This window comes from Musca domestica, unplaced genomic scaffold (assembly GCF_030504385.1).
Source record: "Musca domestica strain aabys unplaced genomic scaffold, Musca_domestica.polishedcontigs.V.1.1 32, whole genome shotgun sequence".
Lineage (NCBI taxonomy): Eukaryota > Metazoa > Arthropoda > Insecta > Diptera > Muscidae > Musca > Musca domestica.
In genome coordinates, this window is record NW_026712311.1 from 9,697,735 (window position 1) to 9,712,974 (window position 15,240).

General features: G+C 32.8%; 3 protein-coding genes across 3 annotated transcripts in view; 1 reads left to right on the plus strand and 2 right to left on the minus strand.

Annotated features, from left to right (window-relative positions):
* LOC101890965 (myosin-VIIa) overlaps window positions 1–4,983 on the minus strand; it is a 42,071-nt gene extending 37,088 nt beyond the window's left edge. The window contains exons 1-2 of the mRNA XM_059125159.1: window positions 4,827–4,983; window positions 774–925 (exon numbers count right to left, since the gene is read on the minus strand). The gene's annotated coding sequence lies outside the window, so the exon portion shown is untranslated. The remainder of the gene's footprint in view (window positions 1–773; window positions 926–4,826) is intronic.
* A 3,068-nt stretch (window positions 4,984–8,051) lies between these two features.
* Window positions 8,052–9,943, minus strand: LOC101897971 (transcription elongation factor S-II). The gene is made up of 2 exons (XM_005183428.4): window positions 9,777–9,943; window positions 8,052–9,519 (listed from the first exon to the last, which is right to left on the minus strand). Exons 1-2 carry the CDS (start codon window positions 9,843–9,845, stop codon window positions 8,650–8,652), a joined length of 939 nt encoding a protein of 312 aa, XP_005183485.2. The 5' UTR covers window positions 9,846–9,943; the 3' UTR covers window positions 8,052–8,649.
* A 1,818-nt stretch (window positions 9,944–11,761) lies between these two features.
* On the plus strand, window positions 11,762–12,938 carry LOC101897811 (ATP synthase mitochondrial F1 complex assembly factor 2). Its single transcript, XM_005183427.4, has 3 exons — window positions 11,762–11,944; window positions 12,040–12,528; window positions 12,587–12,938. The coding sequence occupies exons 1-3, from the start codon at window positions 11,860–11,862 to the stop codon at window positions 12,835–12,837; spliced, it is 825 nt and encodes a 274-aa protein (XP_005183484.2). The 5' UTR covers window positions 11,762–11,859; the 3' UTR covers window positions 12,838–12,938.
* Window positions 12,939–15,240: the final 2,302 nt, after the last annotated feature.

Below are 15,240 nucleotides of genomic sequence, written 5' to 3' on the forward strand. Positions count from 1 at the left end.
GTGAGATAAACAGAGATTTCTAATAAGTGATGCTAATTAAGCGATTTTATATCGAATATCATGGAATGGATGGATTTTTAATCCCATCTCAATTCTGTCGCACAAATTGTGGTAAGAAAATTAAATTCTACACAAGTGAGTCATTCAGTTTACGCAAATATTTTTCAAATCGTTGCTTATCAAAGAATTTAAATAAAGTAATAGAAATGTTTTATTCAAAGTATAGTTTTTATAGAAATCTAACAATTGACAACATTGTTTCTAAACACTTGTTACAGGTTTCTGTGTTAAATTTGCTTTCATTAGGTTCATTAGGTTCAACTGAAAATGTTGAAACTCAATGTTTTGGTTTTAAAAGAGGCGGCAAAATTCGATTTGTTTTTTTTTTTTCTGTTTCTCAAAGAAACCTCAGAGATGAGACATAAGACAAATGGGAAAGATTGATTATGGTGGAACAAAGGCAAAATTTGTATGTCTTTCCAAAGCAATGCCCACTGAAAGAAACTCATTGAGCGGGTCGACGAAGGTAAAACGCAGACAAATTCGACAAGTTAAACAATTTACTGTTATCAAAGAAAGCTTCATAGAAACGCGACAGAAGAAGAGTAAACAAAAAGTCAATAAACAAAAAAAATAAAAACGTTACAAATTTCTCCACTTTGGCTCATAGAAAATATAAATAAGTGGGTATTGTTTGTAAGTTCAGACAAAGTTTGACTGGTTGAGTACAATTACATTGATAGATTTTGTGTGTTTTGAAAATAAAAACTTACCACTGAGAAATTTGATGAACGAAGAAGAATTTCGAGTTTTGCCTTGCTTCCTGTAGAGGTTGCTAATGTTCCAGCCTTATGTCAACCTAGTACTGCTCATTTATGATCTTTGCTTATTTAATCCGCTATTATTTATTTTTCTTTAGAATTCACTAAAAATTTGAATTGAAATTCATATTATTATTAAAAATCCATACAATTACATATGTGTATATTATATTCTTCGGCAATTTTTTCTGTTTCTTTTTTCTTTCAGTTCATAATTAGATATGATACGCGTATTTACGTTTCGAAACAAGTTAGTCGCGTTTTAAACACACGTTCGGTATTACGATGATGTTCTTTCTCCAACCACGGCCGGATATGTCACGACGGACAAGGCAGATATTTATTAAAATTTAATTAAGTGTATTTTCTGTTGTTTCTTGGGTAAGTTGTTGATGTTTTATTTTTATTGTTTATGTACTTGTTTCTGTTGTTGTTGTTGTTGAGGTTTTTGTTCTTGTCATGGTGTTTTGTTGCAATTGCACCCATACATACACATTCACAAACATATTTATTTGAGTATCTTGTGGCATGCAACTCAAACGAACATAATTCTTAAACCGGGTTGTCAGCTAAAGTCTCCTCCGTTTGTATTCTTGCTGCAATTCCCTGGTTTGCATTTATTATATTACTTAGCCGTCTTGTAGTTACAACAGGTTACTGCACCTATCATCTTTTTTTTTTTTTTGTTATTGTAACGTTAGTTGGTTCTGTTCTTTCTACTATAAAAAGTGCATTGTTTAAAAATTAAACTTTCTGAGGAAAAACGTAAAATATGTGCTCCTGAGCTTGAATCCAATATTTGTATCCAACTTAGATCGAGTTCGAAGATGGGGCAAATTGGCCAACTCGTTCTTTTCTGATACCCCCACAAATTGAGAAAAATATAGAAAATTATAATTCTTATAGAAACTGAAAAAGAATCCTAGTTTGTTCAAACTTGGTACATTGTTTTATTTTTATCATCCAGCATAGTATCGAAATTCTGAATAGCCCCAACTCTTATGAAATCTTAAATTAATCAAACCTGGCACATTCCATTTTTATCAGCACTAGATCTAGAGAGAATTTTGACCATACGGTCCACATTTTCTTATACCAAAATTTCTCCAAAAAATAATAAATCCAGATAAAGGTTAGGTCGGGTATGAAATTTGGTACCTCTACCACAAATGGTCAACATTTTGAATAACCATACCGATAAAAGATTTGTTTGTCAAATTATCCATCAACACTAGATCTAGAGAGGACATATCGATTCATTCTTTTTAGTGCCTCCCTCACAAAAGTGAGTATCCTCCAAAAGTGACTATCTGACTTTCTGATATTTCTCAGAGGCTTATATTTATATTTTTTTTATACAAGGTGGGGTAATCCTCCAATCAGAAAATGCTTTTATGTTTACGATTGGCCCCTAATGTCTTAATTACAGCCAAAAAATATCGGAATATCTATCAAGTACATATGCATGTACAAGGTAGCGCACACCTAAACTTCCGATGTTTTTATAGCATTTTCTGATAGGTGGAATCCTTTCCGCCACCTTGTATATCTAGTATAAATTTTAGATATATCGACCCACCTAAAAAATCGACTCCAGAATCATAATTTACAAGAGTATATATCTGTCGCCATTCTAATTTATTGCGTATATAAACTGGACTTCATTATTCGATCTGTAAAATTAGATATTTCAAATTAATCAGGTATATGATGGAAATTATTTCGACTAGTTTTGGTAAAAATCGGAATATTATAACTTCCTTTATACCCCCTTCAAAGATTTTTTTGAGATCAATATGCCAACGAAATATCTTTTTATTATCCAAAACCACTAAAAAATATCCAAATGCGATTCCAAAAATTGATCCCAGTCGATTTCCATTACATGCCTGAATATGGGTAGGCACATTATTTTTTGTGTGAATTTTAATCAATCATTTTCAAATAATTCAATTTATTTAGAATTAAACTATGTGTGGCAAAATCTCCATTATAGGATCTAAACTATAGAATCTAAAGTGAAATTCTTATAAAACTCTTCTTTATTGTTTAATTAGATAAGTATTCTTATTCTTCCCCAGTGGGGATGGGCATAATGCACTGTATTTTTAGTGCACTAATAATTTCACTATCACTATTCATTTAGTGGTAGTGCAATTTTTAATTCCACTACCACTAAAGGGTTAGTGGTAGTTAAAAATAAATTGCACTACCACTAACGCTTTAGTGATATTTAAAAAAGAATTGCACTACCACTAAATTTTAGTGGTAGTGAAATTTCAATAGCACTACCACTAAATTTAGTGGTATTTGAAAAAACTTGCACTAAATTAGTGGTATTTCATAAAAAATAGCACTAAATTAGTGCTATTTAGAAAAGTAATCAAATTTTATGAATATGTACTATATATTCTGGATTGGTGTTCCGTACTCACTTCAATAAACTTCATTATAGCTGGTATAATATTTATATACATAGTGCTTTTTTTGGCTTCGCCATATTTTAGTGGTAGTGCAAATTTTTTTTGAAAAATCACTAAATTTAGTGGTAGTGCTATTAAAATTTCACTACCACTAAAATTTAGTGGTAGTGCAATTTTGTTTTAAATATCACTAAAGGGTTAGTGGTAGTGCAATTTATTTTTCACTACCACTAACCCTTTAGTGGTAGTGGAGTTAAAAATTGCACTACCACTAATTATTTGATTTTTAGTGCACTAAAAATTTAGTGCAATATGCCCAACCCTGTTCCCCACATAAAATTGAAAATAAATACAAATTGAGAAATTTTCCCATTTATTGCTGTCTGATCTCTTTGTTTATGAGTTTATATTCTCTCCCTCTCTTGTTCAATGCTCCCCATTGTCTACTCTCAGTTGTTTTGAGGCTTACGTGCATTGGTAGTAGTGGTGAGTTGTTGGCTTTTCTCTAAGCCATTTATTTAGAACTATTAAGCCAGGTTTCTTCATTTTGTTGTTGCCTGTGTTGTTACTTGTTCGTCCGACTTCTAGTTCTATGCTGAGTGTGTATTTGTTATTGTTGTTCTTGTACGGTTCTCTTCTAGTTTAAGGTGAATGCACCTTCTTTCTCTTTTTGTTTAAGCCAAGAAGAAAAAGAAAAAACAACAACTAAGAATATTACAGAAATAAAAAGACACGCATATTCTAGACAGCCAGCAAACATTAGGATTTGCAAAATCTTAAAAGTCAAAAAAAAAAATAAAAAAAAACAATTTTCAATTAACACCCGTCATTTGTACTTCACGACGCGATTTTCGAGTTTGTGAAAAATAATGCTAATTTTTCTCAAAGTAACAATTTGTGGTAGCAGAACTTTGTTCTCCTCCAAGTCATTGTTTTTTTTCTTTTCTTAATATGAAAAACTGTTAATCTGACAGCCAAGACACGACATACGTCGACTATTTCATCTTTTTATGGTTGCATTTCTTGGGATTTCAAAAACAGGTTACATAAATGGGTCACTTCACATATTTTCCAACAGGTTAGTGTTTGCACTCCATTGCACTTCCTGGTTTCGTTTTGGTTGGTTGATTTGTCGGCTGAGTGTTGTTGGGATTGCTGGCTGTTTGGCTATCTACTAGCCGATTGATTCGCACCGCTTCTCTAATGTATTTTTGGTAAAATTGTATTCTTGTATTTTTCGAAATGATTTATAGGCATTAAATTGAATTTGCTGGATTTTATGGATTTATTTTAGGTATGTATTTCGTTTGTTTGCTTTCAACCTGTACTGGGGTTTTTGCCATAATTTATTTTCACTTGAGTTATTTTCTGCGTGTACACTTTTTCTATTTCACAAAAAAACAACAACAATTCAATTGTTGAAAACAAGACGGACACCACAAAAACCGCTTTACTGCTGTTGCGAGCACCAGTATGTTGGGAAGTATCTACACCTTTTTCTTTTTTGTTTGTACTTTTCTTTCTTTTGTATAATTCTTGTTAAATTACTACTGATATTGCTGTGGCTGCTGCTGCTTCTCACCAATTGGTTTCACTTAATGATTTCGGCCGCTGTTTCCGCTCGAAACAACTTAACACGACGACAGGTAAACTCACACTAAAATGTAACGTATTTCGAACGTACGTTTGGCCTGCTTTGCCGTTGTTATCTGTTGCTTGTTGTTAGCTCGTCTTCATTTCTCTTTAGCTCAGTTGTATGTTTGACGTTTATTTTCATATTCCATCGTACCAATTTTGAAAAGAGGGGGTTATGCTGAAAAAAAATACCAAACCCTGGGGCCCTATTTGTTGTGCTATAATGGTTGATCAAAGGTTGATTTTAATGTTTCAATTTAACCGAAATAAATATTATGATAGATATTGGATGGAAGAAGGCATGTTAATACGCCTAAGCACAAAAGATTTTTATATTCAAAGCAATGAAATAGGTGCAGACTGAACTAAAATTCTTAAAAAAGTGGTCTTTGGCGTCCTATAGGGGGTATAATTTCATCTACACAAATATACTGAGTACCTTTTTTCTACAAACTTATTTTGAAAGGGTAACCTGTAAGATCTTTAAATTTCCATAAATCAACCCCCTTCCCCCCTCACAAAAAGTGACCCTAATAACAATATTCACATTTCCAGCTCTATCCCTTTCTCTAGTACATATTTCCGAAACTTCAAATCTCAACCCTATGCATTAACACAGCATCCAATATCAACATTTAAAATTTCCAGCTCCATTCGTTCACTTAAATCCAAATTGTACCACTTATTAAACCATTCAAAAACCACCTGCTTATATCAATCCTAGTTTCCCAACTTAATTAAATGTCTACATTTTAGCTCTCTTGGTTTATAAAATACCAAAACGAAACCAAATAAAATGTTTTTTATTACTTTTAGTTCGAAAAAAATTGTGCATCTATCCTACACCCCATTTTTTCTTTCATCCCAAACTTAGGAATTCCAAATTTACGGAATAAACACTATCCCATGTCCGTTTCCTGGCTCTAAGTTACCTCCTTGCCAATTTTTAGCCATATAGGTAAGGTCGTTCTTGAGTTATATATTATCAATATCAAATAAAACAATATTCGAAAAGGCGACTCTACTTGAGCCAAATCTTTATGGGAATATGGGTGCTATAACGGGAATAAACAAAACTTAAATAGATTTTCGAAAATTCCTCTTAAATTAATTTTAATAATACTCAGTTTTTTAATATTTTTAATTAATGATTTCACCGATCAATTGTATATTTCTAAGAGGCCTGTCATAAAACCACCCCTCCATTCGGCCCTGTGCTGATAGCGATCGTACAATGTTTTGGTAGTATAAGTGAGAGTTGGTTTTGAAAAATACATATTGAGAGAGAATAAATAACCGGCTATGGGCAAACTGGCAAAATAGTTTCAAATAAAACCGATTAAAGTTCCTACAACCGGGTATTTTATATTTCCAAAAATTTTGAAAGAAGCACGTGCCGAATTTAATTTATTTATATAACCACATCATAAGGAAACAATAAAAATATAATATTATTTATAAATTGGTCATTATATCTACCCCAATTAGATCAAAATATGGACGGCAACGGTATACAAAAAAAAAAAAAAAAAAAAAAAAAAACAGGAAATTTTGAAGATAATCATTCTAATGCAATTGTGCGATATATTATAAAAATCAACCCAAAACATTGACCGATCTCCAAGTGATTGTTATTGTTATTTCCGTACCAATAAGCTCACACGTACCACAATATGTCTTAAAAACTCAAGCTCTTGCAAACAATTGGTGACGAATTTCATAGGATATATAATTTTTATGGCATATAGCGGTATATAAAGTTGGCGATGTTTACATCTTTTTGACAGCCGAACACTAATATAGCCTGACTGCTTTTTTTACCCTACACCTTGAAAAGGAGGGTATATTAACTTTGTCATTAAGTTTGTAACATCCCTAAATATTCGTCGTGACCCCATAAAGTATATATATAATAATGATCAGTATAAAATTCTAAGTCGATTTAACGATATCCGTCTATTGAAATCACGATACAGCCCACATTTTTGACGTAGAGCTTCAAAATTAGGCACAACAATTTTTATTGAGTCTGAGATATATCAGTCCACGTGTTCGTTTAGCTGCCAAATAACGGTACCTTCCGATATTCGGTATTTTGATAATTTTTCCCCGAATTTTTCTAAAAATTGGTAGTTGTTAGTCATAATAGGTTCTAGGTCATGAGGCGGAACACTGTATGTATAGGTTCACGTTTTCGTATAGCCCCCATATAACGGTACCTCCCGATATTCCGTATTTTAATAATTTTTCATACACTTTTTGCGGATTTTTCTAAAAATTGTTATTCATAGGTCATAATGGGTCTTAGCCCCTGTGGCGGAACATTGTATGTATAGGTCCACATTTTTTGTATAGCCACCATTTTTTCACGGATTTTTCCAAAAATTGGTATTTGCAGTTCGCAATGGGTTCTAGTTTCGGTGGCAGAACATAGTATATACAGGTACACGTTTTTGTATAGCCCCCACATAATGGTTGCTCCAAATATTCAGTATTTTGATGATTTTCGCCATATTTTACTAAGGATTTGTCTAAAAATTGGTATTAGTAGATCTTAATGGGTTCTAGCTTGAATATTAATGTCCACGTTTTCCTATGGCACACATAATATAGCGATGATACCCACCGATATTCGGTATTTTGATGAATCTAGCGGTATTATTTACCAGAATTGTTTCAAATTTCGTAATTGAAGTTTGTAATGGGTACAACAGTCTATGACAAAAAAAATTACTTATGAAGGGACTTCGTATAGCCCCCCACATAAGGGGTTTAATTTGCCAGTTATTTTTCTACGGATTTTTTTTAATTTTTGATGTTCGTTGATATGGTGGAGATTATTAAAAGAACTTAGCTGCCTTTTTACTTGTTTTTGCCTAAACTATCCCAATTTTAAAAGTCGTTAATTTAAATTGTCAAAATTACTCTTCTCTCTTGTAATGTCAGCTACATTCAGTGATAATCTACATAATCAGTGATAAAAAAAAACAATTTTTAAGCCAAACGTTTTATGGAATCTCCGAATTCTTCAACGAGAATCTAGTCAACTTTTTACAGAACTTCCAAGTTTTCTAAAAAAATCCAATAAATATAAAGCCACACTTTTTATAGAATTGTCAACTTTTCCTTAATGTTTCTTTAGGTTTTTATTACATAATTCAAAGCCAATTGAATTTTTGTTTTGTAATTTATTGTTTTCAATAAAGTTTATAGATTTACATTTCACTTTGAGAATTGTCTCAATTTTAAAAGTACTAATGTTTTTCTTTAGCATAAAACCAAAACGACTTTATCTCACTCTCCAAAAACCGAATTGGAAAGACAAAGGATAACTCGGTTATAAAATAAAGAAGTATTCGGGATCGGGGGAACATAATTGGTTGAATGTCTACTAATTAAGGACAAAATATTCAATTCATAATTTCACAATAAATAAATATATTGTTTTGTTTATCTTTGCTTTGGGTCTGTTGGGAAACTACAGAATTATAAGAAATATATTCCCGGTCATACTTCACAAATGTTATCATTCGTTTGTTTTGATATTTTTTGTTTTTGTTTTTCTTTCACACGTGCTCATCACAACTAAAAACTACAACTTACAAAAATAAAGCAGAAATTAGGTTTCTAATACACAAATTGCGCACAGCGAGCGCGCATTAATTAAATTATTAATTTAAAGTAAAAAACATTAAGAGGGAATTAATGGTACGGTCGTTGGTTGCAGTTAAATTGTCTCCAATGCTGGTGGCGTAGGCAGTTTGATGGTTTCAGCAGAACTTCCAGCGGTTGCCGCAAACGTTGCACAGTACGAACGTGGTCATAGGTTCATCAGAAGAACGCGTCTGCAGCTGATTGTATGTGCAATCACGTTTCTTGCATTTGCCGCACTTAAGCAGATCTGTTTTGGTGCCCTGGACTGTGGCCAATTGAGCGTCATTAATTGCTTCTTTGACGAATTTCTCGCGCAGCTTCTTCATTTCATCGCTGGCCATTTCTTCGGGGGTCATTTTGGCTAGTTTCTGTGCGGTGATGGCTCCGCACATGTAATTTCCCCGCAGTGTGGGATTTTTGGGATCTTTCAAGTTGGCCACACGTGAGCGTATGCGATTTTTGTACTTCATGTCGGTGTTTTTGAACTCAGCATAAATGGCTTCTTCCAATTCGGCTGCCATTTCTTCGGGATCAGGACAGCCTTCAGGAATTTCACCCACTTTGAGGGCGTTACAGAGCATTTCACGACACTTGATGCGCACCGCATCATGTAAGCCGGAAGATGCTGGGAAAGAGGTCTGTGTGGATTTGCGGTCATCCTTGCTGGATGACGACGATGAGGAAGAGGATTTCTTTTCTTCTTTTTTATCTTTCGAGGATGAAGAAGAAGATGATTTCTCCTTGTCTTTGCTAGATGAACTTGATGATTTACTCGATTTACTAGAATCCTTTCCACCAGAAGCCGGTGGAGCTAAGAAACGCTTCCAACTTTTAATAAGTGTTTTGGCTAGAGCTATGACCTCTTCATCCTTGCTACTTTTCCGTAACTCATTGACTGTCATGCCAATGCGGGTCTTTGTTAAAATTTCCAGATTTATGTTTAGAGACTGTAATGCTTTTAATAGATCCAGCGCTTGCTCTTGTCCCTGTGATAAATCAAACGAAAAATTCGGAATTAGAAATCCATAATGTGAATGAAAACATTAAAATGTTTGAGAAGCACTGCTCGCGCTGTTTCGTAAAAGGCGGCTGTACCTCTCAAAACAAACAGACACAAGAAGGCGCTTTTTTTTCTTCTTCATGCGCTCAGCACTCAAAAACCGACCGACCGCACTATCTACTCCAAAACTTGTCATTTATCTTTTGCAGTGCTGAATGCACGTTGCTTTCTTCAAACACTTACGGTGCCATCATCGGTTGTGATTTTGCCCATCTTCTTTTGTATTTTGAAAACTTCTTCTTCGACACTCATTTTGCAAAAATAATTTCAGCTAAACCTTGGTAATATCGAAACTTAGTAAATAGCCTGCACTTCAATCTCCACTTCGCTTTTTTTTGTGTATTGACAAGTGGCGCGTAGTTGCCGTATGTCAAGAGTGCAGAATGGTAAGGAATATGGCAATGCCACATACGTCGTACGCGTTTATGTTTTAGTTCGGCGCAAGACCGATAGAAAAATATAAAATATCTTCGAGTTTCGTCTCAAAGCCAAGAAATATTTATTTTGCTTTAAAATTATGTTGATAATGGGTTCTGGCATGGTACAATGAATTCAAGGTAGGGCAGAACTACCATATGATTTTAATTTTTTTATTTTTCTGGCTTAATATGTCAACTTCATTTGTTTATGTATGTGCATTCTTTATAATAAAAAAATGGTTCAGAAAATATTCAAATTCGGATGTTTTCAAAATGCTTTTTGCAAGGTATGCATCGACAAAATTACAGTTTTTATAGCAAAATAAACCATAAGATATATATATATATATATATATATATAACATGATTTTGTAAAGAAATGTTGACCTTTCATTCAGTTTTCGCGGCTTTAAATTATTTATTCAAAATCAATGCAACAAATTGTTAGTTTTTTTTATTGTTTTGAAAGTAATTCTGACATTACAAGCCAAGCAGGTAGACCTCTATACTTGGAATTTGTGATATTTGTATTATTTTCTGCCAACAAATATTCGTATAGTTGTTTCAAACTGTTGTATAACAACAATGCCCTTCCAATGACGTCGTATAAGAAAACATATAAAAATCTACTTATATTTGGAACAACATTTAAATTTCTTTACATATCAATGCTGCCTTAATTAAGTTGCCTTAAAAAATTCCATGGTCTGGTCTGGAGTCGTTCCATAAATAATGGGATCTAATATTTACAAACGTTGGGCATTGGCAGAGAAAATGTTCCAATGTTTCGCCATCTTCCCCGCATGGCCTGCATATGCTGTTATCTGCACATACAATTTTATAAAAATGAGCTTGCAGGCCCAGATGGCCCGTAAAGATGCATGTTACCCCACCAATCTCTTTCTTACCTAGTAATAAAATATTCCTCGTGTTTATGCCATTGGGATTTTCATTGTTCCATAGGGATATGTGGGAGTTTTTTACCATTTCTTTGACGCTAGACGTGACACGTTTAGCGGCACTGGATTGTCTAGGTTAACTGTTGCTAATTCCCTGCCTGTTTTGGCGAGAGAGTTCGCTATCTCGTTACCTCTAACTCCTGCATGACCTGGTATATAAGTATTATAACGTCGTCTGCATAGCAGACTGTTTCGAATCCTTCTTTGGTTAAAGTCCTTAGAAGGCTGTTTATGGTGATAAAATCCTCCCCTGTGGAGTTGTTTGACCAATTTTGTCCATTATGTTAACTTCATATAGCCCACAACAATTCAGTCCCTCAGGGCCGGGTCGACCTGAAAATTGCCCAAGTATTGGAAGATTGTATCTGTGCTGACATTATTGAAAGCTCCTTCGATATTAATGCATCCTGCTAGTGTACACTCTTTTTATGGAAAGTGCTCTCGATTTGGTGTACAATTTCATGTAATGCGGTTTCCACTGAACGTCCTTTAAACGTTATTATATTTTCTTACATATCTGTATACAAAGAAAACAGAAAACTTGAATAAAAAGTGTGTGTTTGTGAGGAAAAACTCTTTGAAAAAATACTAATATATCATTTAGTTCCTATCATTACATATTTCCTACACTTTCGTTCAAATTTCGAAATAAATAAAGAAAAAAAGATAAAAAATGAAAAAAAGTATGTATGTCGTATGACCGCATATTAGTGCACGCGATTTTAAGAGGGAACAATTTAGTTCAAATTCCAATGAGAACATGATGTAAAGGTTCCTCAGGTTCCTATTATTGAATAGTTCAATTGAACTAATCCGTTCCGAAACGGAAAACAATTTGTGAACACCAGTAAGACCAATAGGAAGGAAGAGTGGAAAAAGTTGAATGAAATGATGAACAATTTATGTAAGCTGATACCGCGTACATTGGTAAATGTTGCAAGGCAGAGTCAAAATACCATAAAACGTTGTTATGGTAAGTATTTGTTTAATTTCAACCCGGCTAGAATAGCAGCTGATTGTTACATGTGTTATTCAACTATCTATATCACTCCCTTCCCTCTACTTTAGCGGCTCCAATCAAACGATTCTACAAACAAACATCGGTCCTCTACAATGATGGCAAATACGAGGTAACATTGGATCAGCGCAAATTGAAAACACCCAAAGGAACTTTGTTTACGGTGAAAAGTGAACCCTTAGCCATTGCTGTTGCCACAGAATTCAATAACCAAAAGGAACACATAGAAAGGACCAAAATGCATTTGTCTGCCCTTTGTTTTACAGCCATTGACAATCCAAATAATCACACAAAAATTGATATGGTTAATTACTTGCTAAATTATATCCCAACGGATACCATTCTATTCCAATATGACGACGAGAAGGATTTGCATGATTTGCAGCGAAATGAATGGGATCCATTGATTGAATGGTTCAATGAACGATATGGCACTCAACTTAAGAAAACTATGGACATAACCCCGCCAACAGTTTCGTCTGAAGACAAGATGAAGATTTCCAAATATTTATTATCACACAGTGAAGATGTTTTATATGGTAAATCAATGACATCTATTTAAATAAGAAAGTGGCTCTAAAATATATGTAATTTCAGGTTTCGTTTTTGCTGTTGATACATTGAAATCGATTATTTTGGCTTTTGCCGCCATTGATCAACGCATTGCTGTCGACAAAGCTGTTACCTTGGCTCGTTTGGAGGAGGAATATCAGCTTAAGTTTTGGGGTCGTGTAGAATGGGCCCATGATTTAAGCCAGCAAGAATTACAAGCACGTCTGGCGGCATCCGTTTTATTTGCGCATCTCAATCGTTCGGAATATTTTAAGAAAGAGAAAACACTAATCTAATATTAAATTCAATCTAATTGTTAATGTGATTTCAATGAAATTCTTGTTTCATTATTTGTAAAGATATTTTGTTATAAAGATCAGTTGTGACATATAGATTAGTCTTCGCGTTTTATTTTCAGTTTAGAATGCCACAGTTCCTATGATATTTTAAAAATGAATTAGAAATTATCAAATTTTTGAAACATTTTGTTATACAGTAACGCAGTATCTTAGTTGATTCATAGTGTAGAAAATAAATCTCAAAAATCCTACAAAAGAAATCAAATGCTAATTAGATGAGATAAGGTTCATGAAGAAATTAAGAATACATAACCAAAGTAGGAATCGCTTGCCGACGTTTAGTTTCAAAATCGCAACCTTCGGTTTTGAAGTCGGATACTGATGTTACTCAGTACTTGGTAATAAATAGAATAACTATATTTGCTTTGTATATTTCAAAAAATACCCCATTATTTTCAACCTATTGGTAAAGCAGAAAGGACTACTTTTGCTCAGAAAAAATAAATATTTTTAGGTATTTATTTTTCTGGAAGAATTTCGTCAGTTGATTTCAAGCATTAGAGAATTATTACCACCTATACCTAATTGCAATTAAATAAAACAAGTTTATTGGATTTGCATTTAAATTTGTTAAAAATTTTATTTTTTCATTATTGCATTATCATTTTTTTATTATTTTTTCATATCAACGGTACTTTTTCGTTTTGTTTTTTTTTTTTGTAATTTTTTCTTTCTTGAATTTGGTAATCAGCATTTGTTTTTTTTTTTAATATATGCCTTTTTATATTAATTCTATTATATAGTTTTGTTGCTTCTTTTTTGTTTGTTGTTAAATAATTTAAATAAAAATTCAGTTAAATAGTTTTGGTTTTCATTTTGCTAAAATATATTTGTTTGTAATGAAATTGGTTCTTCAAAATGATTCATAAATAATGCATTTCTTTATCGTCATCGCCATTGGTATCTCCGACGTTACAGAGAGCCATGAGATTTGTATAGCATTAGCGTATATATGTATAAACATTATTAATAATTAAATTACTAAAACGAAATTCTTAAACTAAAAGTAAAATTCTTACACAAAATAAAATATCATAAGAGCCATTTTTAATGTAATCATTATCATTTTGTCCTAGTATACAAATATTTATATATCATTGCAGGTGTATATTGTTTTTATAAAGAAAACTAAATCGAAAAGGAAATAATTCGAAGAAAAGAGGCGAGGCGAGGTCGTCTTTTTGTTGTTTTGTATATATAGAAATTAATTACGTGAGATTTATTAGTTTTGATTTTAATTTTTTTCTTTTCAATATTTCGATTATAAAGTTTTGTTATTTTGGTTTTCTGTTTAGTTTTATCTTTTTTTTGTAAGGTTTGGCCAAAAAGTTAAAGAGTTAAGCAATAATTGCGAGTAACCGGTCGTAGAATGTAAACAGGGGATACCATTTAAAAATTCGTTTAAGTTTGAAGCCTTTTCATGGTAGATCTTTTGGTATTTTTGAGAGAGAGAGACAGAGGTGGATTTCGGAAGGTGGAAATTTGTTTTGAGGTTACAAAAATAAAAATGAAATGACAATAAATCTGTGTAGAAAATGCCGAGTGAATTGAATTTCACAAAGACGCAATTTAAATTCAAAAATATGTATGAGTGTAGCTGTGTACGAAGATTGGTTGTTGGTTTGAAAGTTTAGTTTTGAAAATATGTCATTCACAACCTAAATGTATTGTTTGCATGCCTATATTCATGTTTAACAGTCGTCCGCGATACTTGCGATATTTTACATTTTGAAAAACATTTGACATTGTGTTAGAAGTAGAAGTTTATTTGAAAATCGATTTCGTTTTAAAACTGGCTGTAAATGTATCATCTAGCGATTTTTTTTATTAGGAACTCATCTAGTAAACCCAAAAACTATCCATCACATCAATGGGGATGTTATATCTTCTCCTGCATTAACTTTAATAGTTTTTGCTCGTGAAAAGAATGTAAGTGTGCGACATGGTCCAATAATGCAAGAAAGAATTTAATAAATTAAACCATATATAATTATACAGAATACGTTTCAATAACAAATTTCATGATATCGAAATACACTTGTCTATCCTAAAGATAGGAGAGCCTATCTTTGTTTTTTTGTAAACAAATCATTAATTTTATTTCCTATCATTAATGGAGAAAAATAAATCCAAAAAGCAAAACAACCCTAAGCGCCAGAACATTAATTGATTATAGAATACCGTGACAGATCTTCATTCAGGGTCATTTAGAGATATCCAGCCCAAATCACCAAGGCTTTGGTAAAAACAATTGATTAAGCTGACGATAATAAGAAAGTGTAATATCAGACCCACAAAGAAAATATGAAGAAAAACTCAGTTCTCATGAAGTGGAAATGA